General features: G+C 44.6%; 1 protein-coding gene across 1 annotated transcript in view; it reads right to left on the bottom strand.

Moving 5' to 3' along the window:
* SCG3 (secretogranin III) overlaps positions 1-13,257 on the bottom strand; it is a 51,807-nt gene extending 38,550 nt beyond the window's left edge. Inside the window, exons 1-7 of the mRNA XM_083475890.1 lie at positions 12,496-13,257; positions 11,470-11,522; positions 7,123-7,168; positions 6,805-7,020; positions 3,338-3,480; positions 2,362-2,523; positions 1,278-1,431 (exon numbers count right to left, since the gene is read on the bottom strand). Of these exons, the coding sequence (XP_083332016.1) occupies positions 1,278-1,431; positions 2,362-2,523; positions 3,338-3,480; positions 6,805-7,020; positions 7,123-7,168; positions 11,470-11,522; positions 12,496-12,586 (865 nt within the window). The 5' untranslated portion in view covers positions 12,587-13,257. The remainder of the gene's footprint in view (positions 1-1,277; positions 1,432-2,361; positions 2,524-3,337; positions 3,481-6,804; positions 7,021-7,122; positions 7,169-11,469; positions 11,523-12,495) is intronic.
* Positions 13,258-15,979: the final 2,722 nt, after the last annotated feature.

The raw sequence follows: 15,979 nt of genomic DNA, 5'->3' as shown, positions 1-15,979 counted from the left end.
GGCTGACGGGACAAAAGCAAGAGAGCTGTGCGCATGGGATGGAGGAGCGGTGACATACAAGTGACAAAAACTTCCCTGCTGAATTATGCAAAGGTTCAAAGTGCTGCTCTTCTAGGTTGGCCGCTGGAGGCACTTTGGCCCAGGGATAAGGAATAAGTGGCTGATTCTGTTGCATAATCTTAACGATGATATGCTGCGGAGATTGTGAGGGCAGGGCTGCGAGTGCAGGAGGGCAAACATCAATGTCCCCTCAATGGGCTCATATGGACTGTTTGCCAGGTTTGGAACATCTGGGATAGCCTAGAAGTGATATTCAGTGGTGCTAGAACACTAGTATTCAAAAATTTGTACAGCTATTTCCCCTAATTAAAAAGCATTTTGGGGGGTTATCTTCATGAATAAAGGTAAAGGGTAAAGGGACCCCTGACCATTAGGTCCAGTCGTGACCGACTCTGGGTTGCGGCGCTCATCTCGCTTTATTGGCTGAGGGAGCCGGCGTACAGCTTCCGGGTCATGTGGCCAGCATGACTACGCCGCTTCTGGCGAACCAGAGCAGCCCACGGAAATGCCGTTTACCTTCCCGCTGGAGTGGTACCTATTTATCTATTTGCAATTTGACGTGCTTTCGAACTGCTAGGTTGGCAGGAGCAGGGACCAAGCAACGGGAGCTCACCCCATCACGGGGATTCGAACCTCCGACCTTCTGATCAGCAAGTCCTAGGCTCTGTGGTTTAACCCACAGCGCCACCCGTGTCCCTCACATCTTCATGAATACATGCATTTTAATGCAGATTTTATCCTGGCATATGCAGTTTGGTAACATCTTAGTTGGCTGGAGAACTGCACTGCAAAATTCAGAGAAGAGTGAATTTCAAAGGCTGGGTGTGCTTTTATCCATATATTCTTTCAGGTAGGTTCAGCTTTAAATGCAATGGAATTGAAATTCTCCCCCATCCCTAGCCAGAGAAAGGCATTTTGCTGCCGGAAACACAGCCCTAATACAGGGTAAGGGTGCCATCACTTAAAAGGTCTTGCCGCACCATTCAGACATCAAGTTCCTACCTTCATCACTTCCCCTCTGCCCCATGTGCTGCCTGAATCAGGGGACTTGCTTCACCCCCTTACACAGTTTTGCAAGCCTTGGAAATGCTATGGCCCTGATGGGTCTCTACCATCCTTTTTTATTAAAAAAACACACACATTCACATCAGCGTATAGGCAGTTAGTGTTCCAGAAAACCAAGCGTCAGAAAATATTTCAACCTGTATGAGACTCACCTGTGTTGAGACTCTTCAGTAGTTCATAAAAGTTAGGGAAATACTGGAGATCTTCAAAATTATCCTCGGGAGGCAGTTCGTTTCTTCTTTCCAAGATGTTGGAGGAAGTCCAGGTGTTATCCAGTGTGTCATCTTGATCAGTATTTTTCGTAGCCTCCATGTAAGACATTAACAACAGAAGTGTGTAAATATGGATGCCCAGTGGTGGCTGGTGCCCATTGAGACTGATAGGGTGGAAGGCAGGGAGGCCAACAGTAGAGGGAGCCAGAGCAAAGAACAGGCAAAGCCAACTCATTCTAATTTTGTCCCCATCCTTCCTCCTTCCTGCTGAGTTTTACAAGGGCACCGTTAAGGAGGAGGAAGCTGACAGTCAGGACCACTCTCTGGACTGGTTGCAAGTAAGAAGGAAAGCCCATCTGGCTGTCAGCTTCCTTCTCCTTAAAGGTAAAGGTAAAGTGACTCCTGACCGTTAGGTCCAGTCGTGGCCGACTCTGGGGTTGCGGCGCTCATCTCGCTTTATTGGCCGAGGGAGCCGTCGTACAGTTTCCAGGTCATGTGGCCAGCATGACTAAGTAGCTTTTGGCGAACCAGAGCAGTGGACAGAAATGCTCTTTACCTTCCTGCTGGAGCGGTACCTATTTATCTACTTGCACTGGCGTGCTTTCGAACTGCTAGGTTGGCAGGAGCAGGGAACGAGCAATGGGAGCTCACCCCGCCGTGGGGATTCGAACTGCCGATCAGCAAGCCCTTGGCTCTGTGGTTTAACCCACAGCACCACCTGCGTCCCTCCTTCTCCTTAGCAGGTTCCTTAATTCCAAAGGTTGGCGATAAACTCCAGGGACCCACCCTCACTTTCACGCACAGGTTGTGAGTGCTCAGAGGCACCTGACTGGCCACTGTATTAAGCAGAAGGCTGGACTAGAGGAACAAAACCGGCAGGTTTTTAGATTCCTACAAATACTTGATATATCGACAATGATAATAGCACCTCTCTAATTTGCTCAATATAGAAGTCACGTTCCCCCAAAGCAAAGATCAATGGGGGGGCCTTTCCAGGAAGTGGGATGAAACTGATAGGAATTACCATGTTTTCCTCCTGTTTTTCATTGGGATTACTCTCTGCTCTGGTTGGAATGTCACCAAGATCTTCAGATGTCTTTTCACGATCGTTTGCTTCATTAGCAATCAGCTGCTGCAAGACTTCAGCCACCTCATCCTCCAGTGTGTAGGCCTGGCTTTCTGTGATCTGGAAAAGACAAGGAGAGTCTAAATTATCCATCTCCCTTCAGGTCTGCAAGTTGTTTCACGCAGGGACATCTGAAGAATGAATTAGGGAGACTGGAACATCCATTTCAAATTGAATTTGCAGGTTTCCCTTGGAAATCAATAGTGTCTAGTTTGATGCAGCTGATGGTTTAATTGCGCAGTTTGAAGCACTACCATTGGCTTAAGACGATGCTGAACATCTGCCACAAGAATTCGTAAGGACAGTCAGAGCTTCAGGAGGTGAAAAAAACCAGCCTGCCACCTCTCTGAATAAAGTCCTTTGGCATCATATTTCAGCAATGATAAGCAAAGCAAATCAATTTAGACTTCAGCTCAGCTGGTTTAAATAGCCTGGTTTTATTGAAGTCAATAGTGCTATGCCTTATATCCAGTAATATTTGCCCTGCAGATTATTCTTTTTTATATATATTGCAAGTCACTCTGTAATCTGCAGCCTTGGTTGAGGGTAGGACCTTTACAGGGCCTGTTTCTCACATTCGTGTGTTCCCAGCCCCTCTCCTTCTGGGCTTATTTGCCCATTATAAAACCTTTCAAGAACTTGGCATCTTGCATTGCATGGCTAAGCTTCAAATAGCCAGTTTAACTGCAGGGTGAGATTGATGCAAATTGAAACCAGTGCTCAGAGCTCAAGCTCTGCTTCAAAAGAACATCCATTTGTTTCAGGATCAAACTATTCATTCAGTGCTTTTTTAAAAATAGCAGCTAAGACTAAAATAAGAAAGGGGGAAAACCAGGCATAATAGCATAAATGAACTGGTGCCCAGAAAACTTACGAGTCCCAGATTTAGAAGCTTGGAAACGATCTTGTCAAAGACTCCTCTGTCATTTTCCTCGTATATCCTCATGGCAATCTTCTGAACGATGTCTTCAGCTGTTAATGGTGTACCATCAAGTTGGTGGAGTCCATCTGGATCATCTGAAAGTATCACAGGTTGACCAAGTGATGCTCTACTCTACTACGTTTGATGAGTTTATCTTTTGCATGGGTAAAAAAATTAGGTGAAACTGGACAATGTTATTCTAGATACTTTCCGGTATGAGAAAATGACTGATGGTGGGAGAAACACCGCAGTGTTGATGGCCTGTTCTGACGCCCACCATTTGTCAACTTTGCAAATACAGAGGACTGCTAGATGCTCAGGTCTGGCACAGTAAAATTAATGGTGTGGGTGCAGAAAATCTCATGCTACCATCTATCAACATGGGTTTGTGCTTTCTGCTTGATGAAGCCCATCCATCAACTGAAAAAAGTCTTAAGAAATAAGGGCTTTTTAGCTGTCAAAACAAACACCCACACAAGTCTAAGGGGACATGGCAGAAAAGGATATAAGCATGAATAATATCAAGAGATTCATTGTCTCTCAAATAATTAGAACTGTAGGGTTACTCAATTAATTCTATTTGCAGTCAGCTGGGAAGGGGAAGAAATTGGATTCAGTCCACATTTAAATTCACATTTACCAAATTCGCACATTCCAAAACTATGCAAACAGAGCCCGTTCTATGGCTGCGAAGGGAGCAGTATACATAAACTGGAACTCCATAGACAACCGTCATAGATAAATGAGGTAACTGTGCCCAAGAGGAGCCTGTGATAAAATGTTGCCATGAAGAGCACTTCTCTTCAGGATGTTCCACTCCTTCCTCCCTGTCTTACGTTCCTCTCTATTTCAACAGCAAGCCAGCATTCTAAGGCTTCTGAGTATGCTCCCATTGAGCTGTTTTTAGCATCCTTCCTCTTGGGTGTTTTTTCTACGGGGTTTTTTGGGTGCATCCACAAAGCTTTGTGAGACGTGGGCGGTGCTGTGGGTTAAACCACAGAGCCTAGGGCTTGCTGATCAGAAGGTCAGCGGTTTGAATCCCCGCGACGGGGTGAGCTCCCGTAGCTCGGTCCCTGCTCCTGCCAACCTAGCCGTTCTAAAGCACATCAAAGTGCATGGAGATAAATAGGTACTGTTCCGGCGGAAAGGTAAACGGTGTTTACATGTGCTGCTCTGGTTCGCCAGAAGCAGCTTAGTCATGCTGGCCACATGACCCAGAAGCTGTATGCCGGCTCACTCGACCAGTAAAGCTAGATGAGCATCACAACCCCAGAGTCGGCCACGACTGGACCAAATGGTCAGGGGTCCCTTTACCTTTACAAAGCTTAGAGTTCTCCCGAACCTGCTGGTACTTTCTACTCTTATGCATGGGTGTTATTTGAATAACTACATAAGCATCCAGAGAACTGAGATTGCTTTTATCATATATGGTATTTTGTGTTGTCAACATTGTCTTAATATATTGGCAAAACATAATGGCAAATTCACAGTATGCAATAAGACAAGAAGAGTGTTTATGGAATAATGATGCACTGGAAGAGGTCCGTTTTGTGCCATCTATAGTTCCGCTAGCATATGAAGATTACTTTGCATTTGGAAGCCATCCATGAAGACAGGCTGGGATCTGGCAATGACTGGGATGTTATTCCTGCATCAAACTGTGCTTGCAGACTTGCCTGGCTTCTGCATATGAATTTACAACAGCCAAGACCAAGGCGTCTTAAAGTTTGCTTGGACTGAACCTCCCCAATTTTACTTCAAGTGTTGATCTGACAACCCCCCCCCCCCCATGACACCAGTCCCAAAGGATAGAAGGCTAAACCATAAATGAATGAACTGCTTTGTTCACATCAATATGATTCTAGGGTTTTCTCATAGGCTGTTTCTGTGTGATATACTTTGCTGTGCTTTGCATTGTTTATGTCGTTTATGTCCTCTCCCACGTGAAACCATATTATACGTGGCATCCTGCAAATGACTCTCTGTCTACGCAGTACTAAGGTCAGGTGTCGCTGGGCATTTTCATGGGCTGAGTACCCCAATTTATTTATTTGCTTTATGAAACTATGTTTTTCCTGCCATATCATAAAATATCAGGGTGGTGCACAATGTTAAAACATAAAACTTTCTTTCTTTCTTTCTTTCTTTCTTTCTTTCTTTCTTTCTTTCTTTCTTTCTTTCTTTCTACACACACATCCACACACATCCACAAATAATCATTCAGCTGACTGGCTAATCAAAAATAAAAATTAATCAGCTGTAAAGTCCTGTTGGCATTAAAAAAAGTCTTCAAGCGGCACCTAAAAGTCGAAAGTGAGGATGCCTGCTGCATCTCTGCAGTGAACAGTGTTCCACTGCAGAGTGGTAACGCTAAGGGGTCAATACATAATATGGCAAGATTTGCTGGTTCAGGATGCAAGGGATCTCTAGTTCTGCCAGCATCAAGTCCCCAGCTCCAGTTTAGCGAAAGATACACAGGCAAAGCTGGCCAAGGCCTGTTTAAGTCCCCCCAAAGGAAGCAGGCTTAGAGAGGGAAGACTTAGGCTGGATCCTAAGCCTCTTCAGCTTGGTCATGTGATCCAGCAACCCAGTGTGAGACACTCTTTTAATAATAATAATAATAATAATAATAATAATAATAATAATAATAATAATAATAATTTATTTATACCCCGCCCATCTGGCTGGGCTTCCCCAGCCACTCTGGGCGGCTTCCAAAAGAATATTAAAATACTATAATACATCAAACATTAAAAGCTTCCCGAAACAGGGCTGCCTTCAGGTGTCTTCTAAAAGCCTGGTAGTTGTTGTTCTCTTTGACATCTGGTGGGAGGGCGTTCCACAGGGCGGGCGCCACTACCAAGAAGGCCCTCTGCCTGGTTCCCTGTAACTTGGCTTCTCGCAATGAGGGAACTGCCAGAAGGCCCTCAGTGCTGGACCTCAGTGTCCGGGTAGAACGATGGGGGTGGAGATGCTCCTTCAGATATACTGGACCGAGGCCGTTTAGGGCTTTAAAGGTCAGCACCAACACTTTGAATTGTGCTCGGAAATGTACTGGGAGCCAATGTAGGTCTTTCAGGACCAGTGTTATGTGGCCTCTGTGGTTTTAAAGGCTTGTTTCCCTTCTGCCAGGCTTAGGCAGACCAGAAGCCCTGCTGCTGAGCTGGGTTTGGATCTGGCACAACTTCACACCGGCTTCATTTGCACTGGTTTGCTTTGCATCACCTTCTTGAGCGCTGGATTGCTCCCTAAATGCTCAACTTCCAGTCAGAGGACTGTGTGCAAATAGTATTGAAAATAGTATTGCCCCAACAGCATCATGAGCACAAAGAAGAATGAATGAAATGGACATCCGGAGAGGCCCTATATGCATTATACACTCAAAACACAAGCTTGGTGTATGAAGCCTAATGAATTACCTTGATATTTATAGTCCGGGCTGCTTTTAGTGGAGTCATAATCATCAACCAGCCTCCGGCTCTTGGTGGAATCTGTATCCTCGAGGGCAAGCTGTTGGTCATACAGTGAGCTCCTGATTGATTCCCTTTCCTTCTCCTTCCTCTCTTTTTCTGCTGCCAATTTGAGCAGGTTCAGGTCGTCAGCAAATGAGTAATTTCTGAATTCCGGCTTGTTGTCTGGAAGACGTACAGCACAGATGCCCAATAAACCATCTCATACCTCTGAACAATCAGCAGTATGTGTGTGCAATGAATAAGGGGAAGAAGCATGAAATATACCTGTAGAGGCTGGCTTTTTCATTTTATCCGTCTCTGCCTCAGCAATCTGTTTTGGGGAGAAAGATAGTTTATGGATATATGAACACACCGTCTCTGTTGCACTGGAATGAATCGTGTGTAGCTCTTTGTGGCAATCACACAGGGCCCCCGGACATTTGACAGTCTATTGACCCTGTGCCACCACTGTGATTGCTTTCTTCGCTGCCACCACCCCGCTTCTCACGGGGACACACGGAGTCCAGACAGTTGTTAACATTAACAAATAATCAAGTTTATTTTTAAATGCAGGAACAAGCTTATGGTTACAGTTTATTTTTCTCTTGTCAGTTTCTTAATCTTAGTTCCTAACAACTCCCAACTGATTATTCCCAACTATCTCTCTGACTCCACCTGACAATTCCTCTCACTCTCTCACAATACAACTCTACAAACCCACACCTAATCCTCCCCTTTCCTTCTCCAACTCCCAAAACTCAACTCTCAACTCCCAAACCTCAACTGACTTTCAAAACCTCCCACTCTAACTTTTACTCCCCCCTTGCATTCTCACTGGCCAATCACATCACACCCATTTTAACCCTTTCCTTATGACCCATCCTAGGAGGCAAATGCCAGACTCTTTTCCTCCAATCTATTTCTTTTAACCTATTGGAATGTGCAAAGCTGCCTGACGCTGAGTCCTTCTAGCTTAGCACTGCCTGGCAGTGGCTCTCCAAGGTCTCAGGCTGGGAACATTCCCAGCCTTACTTGGAGATGACAGGAATCAAACCTGAGACCTTCTGCATGCATAGCAGATGCTCTCCCATTGAGCCACAGCCCTTCCACTTCCCACCACAGCATCATTTGTCCTTTTCCCAGGAGGTGATGAAAGCATTTCCCTAAATAAAAGATTCTGGACTAGACCCTTTAATGCCAATTTGTGCTCTTTTCATGGAGAATTTCCTTTCTTTTGTGGGAAGCTGCTCTTTTTTGAAAATTGACTTGGAGTGGGAGGGCTGCAACCCTCTGCACACTTTCGTGGGAGTGAATCTCATGGAATACAGTAGGACGTCCTTCTGAATAAACATGTCAAATGGCATATTTTTATTGACTGCTGCGAGACATCACCTTGCCAACAAAGGTCCGTATAGTTAAAGCTATGGTTTTCCCACTAGTGATGTATGGAAGTGAGAGCTGGACCATAAAGAAGGCTGATTGCTGAAGAATTGATGCTTTTGAATTATGGTGCTGGAGGAGACTCTTGAGAGTCCCATGGACTGCAAGAAGATCAAACCTATCCATTCTTAAGGAAATCAGCCCTGAGTGCTCACTGGAAGGACAGATCGTGAAGCTAAGGCTCCAATACTTTGGCCACCTCATGAGAAGAGAAGACTCCCTGGAAAAGACCCTGATGTTGGGAAAGATGGAGGGCACAAGGAGAAGGGGGCAGCAGAGGATGAGATGGTTGGACAGTGTTCTCGAAGCTACCAGCATGAGTTTGACCAAACTGCAGGAGGCAGTGGAAGACAGGAGGGCCTGGCGTGCTCTGGTCCATGGGGTCACGAAGAGTCGGACACATCTAAACGACTAAGCAACAACAATAGTCCGACACACCCCGGTGGTGTTTTGATACCAAAGGGTTTTGTGTGTGTTTGGCATCAAATTTGTCCATTTTTAAATTTTTATTTAAAAAACATGTTGGGGGATTTGTTTGTTGCTAATTTTTAATGATGAAGATCGAGTGATTAAAAAATGATTTTAAACAATATTCCACAGCTGATGGGAAAGCCTTTTGGAAGGCAGCCTTGAGAACTGCAGCTTTTGCCACACCCACTTTCGCTCTCTATGCCTACCGTGATATGCAGCCCTTGGAGGCTTGGGTGTGGGTCACTGTAGCCCTCAATCTGCCCCCCAAAGAGCTAGCCGCCACTGGCATACATCAAAGGTCACATAACATTTAAGTTTAAGTACAGTGGCTAGAAAGGTATAAGAAGGCACAAAGAACTTAGGAGGGAACACAAAAACCAGAACTTAGGAGGGTACAATAACTAGAGATAAGTCACATTTGAGGCTGGGATATAAGTATAAAACTATTATTAGAGGTTTGGTAATTTGAGGAGTTCCTGCGATCTGGAAAGTGGGTATGTTCAGATGGGAACAGGTGGGAATAACCTTGATAATCATAAGAGAAGGCATCATGACCAGGTTTGACATTTGGGTAAAACGTATCTGGGAATGAGAAGGAGAGAAAGGGGGCCAGTTCTGAAAATTCAAGGATCTCTTGTAAGAATATATATCTGTTCTTCTGTTCCACCTCTCCGCCCCCAAATGTGGCTCTATAATCTCTTCCATAAATCCTGCATACTTTCACTCTTAAAATGACCTTGCTGTTCGGTTCAAAGGGTGGTTAGTATACCACGGACCAGGTTTTGCTCTGTGGGAGGGGTTTGCAGGACTAGACAGGAACACAGCTTGTCCATTTTTAAAGGCTCTGGGTGTAATATACCGATAGGCTTGAAAATGAACTGTGACTTTTATAAGATGCAGTCGTACCTCAGAAGTTGAACGGAATCTGTTCCGAAAGTCCGTTCAACTTCCAAAATGTTCAGAAACCAAAGCACGGCTTCTGATTGGCTGCAGGAAGCTCCTGCAGCCAATCGGAAGCCGCAGGAGCCCCATCAGACATTTGGCTTCCAAAAATAGTTCGCAAACCGGAACACTCACTTCTGGGTTTGTGGCATTCAGGAGCCAAAACGTTTGAGAACTAAGCTATTCAAAAACCAAGGTACGACTGTGCTTCGAATGCAAGCTGGAACAGGGAGAGTGAGAGACAGGGAGCCATTGTGGGGTAGTGGCCAGAGTGGTTGTACTGAGGCATATGAGACTGGGGACCTAGACCCCTCACAGCTATGAAGATCACTGGGTGACCTTGGGTCGGTCAATCGCTGTCTCTTAGCCTAACAGCAGGATGGTTGTGAGGATAAAATGGGGAGGGGGGAACCATGTACGCCACCTTGAGCTCCTCGGATGGAAGGTGGGATATAAATGAAATAAATTGTGTGTGTAATAAATAAAAGAAAGCCATCAGGCTTTAAGATCTATTGCTTCCATCTGGGTAGGAAACTCTAGTCCTTGGAGACAAGACTACACTTGATCAGCCTGGTGGGAGATTAGGCACCTTGTGCTCAGAAATACTTTTATTTATAACCTCGTTTATGTCTCTTTAAAGAAGGAACATGACACTAAATTCACATGGCTGGAAGAGGCTATGAAGGCTGGAAGGTAACAGTTCTTGAAAGAATCCCCCCACCTCCCTTATATGCTGTTAAGACATTGCATATCCAGAGGTTACAAGCATCTGAAATCAATACAGAGTGAAGCCAAGATATAAATTATTGCGTTCAGGGTGCTCTGGAGCTTTTCATGTTGCTTAGGACTAGATGGCCGTAGGGGTGCTTTCCCACTCTGCAATTCTATGAATCTAAGTAAGCCATGTTGATCACAGTGGGACTTACCTCTGAGTAAATATGCCCTGTACGAGACAAATTCTCAGGGTAAGTGAAAAAGAATGGCACACTATTGGATTTCCCTGCTATATGTGTCTACTGAATAATTTGTAAGTTGTCATGACAGAAGACACTGGCTGGGCTAGAAGTGAGCTCTGGAAAGATGTTCTTGTTTGACTAGTTAAATGATTTTCTTCTTGAACTCTAGCTAGCCTGCAAAACATTCAAGAATCCTAGGACACCTTCAGAAGACTAGCACAGTTATTATGTCACGAGCTTTTAGCACACCAAGAGTCTACTTTATCAGATTCATTCCTCCAATGAATTAACCTGCCATCCTCACCCCACTTAGCTGGGAGTAAGCCCCATTTGATTCAGTAAAACTTACTTCTGAGTAGACGTGGTTAGGATTGCACTGTTACATTTCTTACCTGCTGAAAGCTCACACCACAAATAAGGCTGCAATGACTTGCTTGGGTGTAAGAGCCATTGAACTCTGTGGGCTTACAACCAAGTATATTTGTACAAGTTAGTTGGGATAGTTATTAATCTTTATGGCAACATGAGACTTCATTCCCTCCACCCCCCCCCCCCAGTCTTACAACAGCTCACATGGCCTACCATTCTTCCATTCATCTCATCAAATTGTTGGGACTCTTCTGACAATTAAAAGCAGGGCTATCTGCAACAACTTCAAAGAGAGTTTGTATTTTACATGTCTTTAGAATAGTTTTTATTTTTATTATTTTATTTAATTTTTCATTCTCTTGTTTTATCATTTGAGTGTTCACCATCCTGGGCTCCTTTGGCCAGAAGGGCAGGATAGACATTTAATAAATAAATAGACACTGGTTTTACCTACCTGTTCTTCTAGTGGTCTCTCTACACTTAATTCTCTGTTGTGTAAAGCTTTATCTAGAAAAGAGACACACATATACATATAATTGTGGTATGCAGTCTCTCTCTCTCTCTCTCTCTCTCTCTCTCTCTCTCTCTCTCACACACACACACACACACACACACACACACACAAACAAACAATAAACAAGTTATAGTATTAAACAATCTACCCTTAATACCCTGCATGTATTTAAACATCAGTTCCTGGGATATAAATATTGAAGATGCTGAAGCTAAATCTGTAATCCTATGCATACTTTTCAGGAGGTACCGTAAACCCCATTGAACTTCTGAGGAAATATGCTTAGGATTACATTGTACGTCACAGAAAGGAAGGAGGGTACAGTTTGCCTGGTTCCTGCCTTTGTTTAGGAAATTAGCCTTGAATATCTCCTTCACGCTGGACTGTTCCTACATTTTCTCAAGCAGAAAACCAACACACACACACGCATAAAAAAGAAAAACCTCACATAAGCGCTGGACTAAAATAGCAGTAATCTAATCGGATTGGAATAATCAAGAGCTTAAAAGATTTTATGACATTCAGAGCAATCCCCACAAAGAGAGACGTGGAAAACTGCTGCACTACAGATCAGGCTGGCTCAGAATACACTCCAGAATGAAGAAAATCTAGCATAAAAAAAAGAGAATAAACATTCATTTCCTTCCAATTATCCGGGGTGGGGGTGGGTGGGTGGAAGAGAAATATGCCATTTTGCTTTTTACCTTGGCACACTTATGCACCTTGTTCAGCTATGACCCTTGGCAGTGATTTCAAAACAGAATGGCATGTAATATGTCAATAGTCACTAGAGGAAACTGGATCAACTTGGTTAAATAAAATAAAATAAAGTGTCCCAATTCTCACAGCTATGCAGGAATGAATGATCAGTAGAGATGACCAACCTACCCAACACTGGGAAGTTTCAAAATAGGGGCTGCGCCTTTCAAAATAGGTGCTATACCTTATACCTTTTAAAGTACCTACCTCCTCTAGTGCCCTCGGGCTTGGGGAATCCATGTGCCTGGCCTACAATCAGTGCCAGCACCGGTATCAATAAAGACAGCTTGAGAAGCATCCTCCCGTGTGTTAGGTCTTCTTTGCTGCTCTGACCTTGGCTTTGGAGAAAGGTTTGCCGCAAAACCAGAGAGGAGAGGATCCCCTGGCTGCTTCAGCAAGATAAAAAAATGCTTCCCTCCCTTCTTTCCAGCAGGCTTTGTGTGTCTATGCCTCCCTTGGCGGACCTAGACTGAACCCAACTGGCAGCGGTACCTCGCCCGCCGCAATGGGAGCTGTCCAGCACTCTTGGTGCTGAAATCACAGGAGCCGCAGCTGCAGCTCACTGCTCCGGGATAAGGCTCGAGCCCTTATTGCTCAGCCTCCTCCTCTTCTTCCCTTGCCCTGATCGATAGGCGAGCGAGGTCCTTTCCCCGCTGAAAGCTCCGGACAGGGGTGGGAGGAGAAAGAAGGGGAGGAGATCGGGGAGGAGAATGGGAAGGAGGGGGGCTGCGGATGTGGGAGCATGCGTGCACCACCTGGACCTACACGCCGCTCCCTAGTCCAGCCCAGCCTGTTGGATAAAGCTGCTCTATCCGAGCCAGCAGCAAGCCTTGAAATCTACAGGCAGGGGATTCCTGCCTCCGGAATTGCATGCATACAAAATCTCCACCCACAGAACGCCCCTGTGCCCATTCCAAGCAGAGGAAAAGGTCAAGAGCGTTGACGGTGATCTATATCTCTATTCTGCAAGCGGCATCTGTTTAAGTGATGTGCAAGGCATATGATTCACATTTATGACGTGCAGCAGCTTGGCTTCTCAATCACGAAGGCTGGAGAGTGAGAACAGCATTGTTTCATCTGTTAGGCGATTTATTTATTTTTTAAGGGGGAAGGCTGTTAAGGCGGAATCTGGGAACCTCAGCCAATCTGGTGAGCTTTCTGGAGAAAGACTCCATCTGCAGACAGTATAGAAAAGCAAGTTGTTGCAAAGAATGGGTTTTCCCTTGGCAAAATTCAGACCCGTTGCAGCAGCAAGCGAGCATAATAGCTAAATCACCACCCCCACATTCCTCCCTTCTGCACAGAGCAGTTTCATCTTTCCTGAGCTGCAGGGCATGAGATATCAGTTTAGCCACAGTTCACCTTTTATCGTCTATCTTGTGAAGAGCAGAAATGTGCGTGCATACACAGACATACACACATGTTTGAGAAGTGAAAAAATATATTTTTAGGCTTCTTTATGAGTTTTCAAAGATCAGGATCAGAGGTGTATGTTAAACAGTATCCAGAGAGCCTTGTGGCACCTTCAAGGCCAACAAATTTATTGTGGCACAAGCATTTGTGGACTGCGGTTCACATCACCGGATCCATGAAGTGTTACAGGTAGACATACACATTTTTTGGGGGGGGGGGGTGTGTGGAATGACAAACAGTGGGAATACAGGGAAAAGAAACACATAGCAATGCAGACAGTAATAATTGGTTGCTGCTTTGCTTCTGGGCCCAATTCAAGGTGCCGACATTAGTGCTTAATGCCCTAGTCTACCCAGGTCCCAAATACCTGAAAGGCGGTCTCCCTCCCTACAGACCTTCTTGGGTGTTAATAGTGGCAGAGGGCTTCTTATTGGTTGTTCCCCTGCCCTCAGAAGCTTGGGGTGAAGGAGGCCCAGAAGAGGGCCTTCTCCGTGGCAGCTCCAAGTTGTGAAACTCTCTCCCCACAGAGCTGCATTTGGCATTTTCATTATACAGCTTTTAATAAATACCAAACACACCTCTTTTAAAGAACCACCTTATTCTGTGGTTGTAAGTTGTTTTAAACTGCTTTTAACATTGTGTTTTAATTGTTGTAACCTGCCCTGAGACCTAAATAATAATGATGATAGCATGAGTTTGACCAAACTGCGGGAGGCAGTGGAAGACAGGAGTGCCTGGCGTGCTCTGGTCCATGGGGTCACGAAGAGTCGGACACGACTAAACGACTAAACAGCAACAACAGCAGCAACAACAACAACAATCATAATAATGATACATTTTATGTGGTGAATATTGTAACATAACTCATGGGGCCGTCTTGGTAGTTCCAGGAGCTCAGAGTCCAAAATCTTATTAATCAGCCTGAAACCTTAGCTATCTACAAACATATTTGTGTGTGTGTGTGTGTGTGTGTTCACGTGTGTGTGCACGAATGCTTTCACTCTTACTTAGTTATGAAGAAAAAGTTATGGCACTTTCCACATAGAAGCTGTCTTTGAACATATGCCTGGGTTTGCTCAGAAGGATACTTTGTACATGCTCAATAGTGAACTTGTTACAGCTTCATATTTATGGCTGAAGGTAGTGATGGTGTATTCTGGCCTTCTTACTATCACGAAGATTACAAAATGAGAATAGTACATTGTGGAATCTGAGTTCTGTTTTAAGCCCTAGAAAATCCTCATAATTGTACTGATAACTGAGCGATCCCAAAGCTTCCTTGGCGTGGACACCTTTAGTAAGGTATCACTAGAAATCGGTCTAAACCAAAGATACTGTATAATACTGAGACAGAAAACCAGGCAGATCAATTTCCAGGCCCCATGTGGCGTGGTTTTCCTTCCCGTCATTGTGCTTCTAGGCTAATGATCATGTAGCTTTAAATTAGGTTCCCAAATTTGCTAACACAATCAAAAAGAAATTTGTCTCCCACAGCTGCCTTTCCTTCTTCCGCTGTAATTATTCTATGCTCTTTTGACAACTCTTTATTCCTAGCCCAATGCTGAGCAATAAACCTTCCAAATTCAGTCAATTATGAGCGGCCGAAGGCAAATTAATGAATTGCCAAGGATCTGCTTGTGCTGCTGCCATGATTCTTGGGCATTAAAAATAACAAAATCAGGAAAATGAGATGAATAACATTGAAATAGGGGGAATGTAATAAGCCTGAGGGTCAGTGTGGGGCACTGCATTGAATGCTGCCTTTTGACCAAAAATACATTTTAAAAGTGCTATATAGAGCATTTTGGGATGGCACTGGACAGTGAAATTTAGGTTCCTCAGAACTGCAGCTCTCATTTAAGAAAGCGCGCACACACACAAAACAAGTTTCCAGCACTAGTGGCTGTGGAGATGCGTTTGGGGGAGGTTATTGTAATCCATTTTCTGCTAGTGATGGGTGCAGATTTGTTTACATACACTGAGCTCCTCTGTTTGCAAAGGCTTCTGTATTCATCTCAGTGGAGTAAACAGTGACATCCATCCAAAGGGCTGTGCACACCAAGAGACTCCTGCCATTCAAATTAATTCATGGGGCTCATAGGAAAGGAACTCTTAGGAATCCTATGAATGACAGGCTGAGAATGGATAGTTGTCACACAGAGTTGAAGGTGGTTTGAAAGGGAGATGGTTGTTAATGAGGAAGTCTACACTCATCCTATGTTTCCCTCTAATAAACAGGGGCTGCATGGTTCTGTTGTCTTTTCCAAGACCTGCAGTA

Source organism: Podarcis liolepis, assembly GCF_965112155.1.
Source record: "Podarcis liolepis genome assembly, chromosome: 14".
In the NCBI taxonomy this organism is placed as follows: Eukaryota; Metazoa; Chordata; class Lepidosauria; order Squamata; family Lacertidae; genus Podarcis; species Podarcis liolepis.
This window is presented reverse-complemented; position numbering and strand designations above follow the sequence as displayed.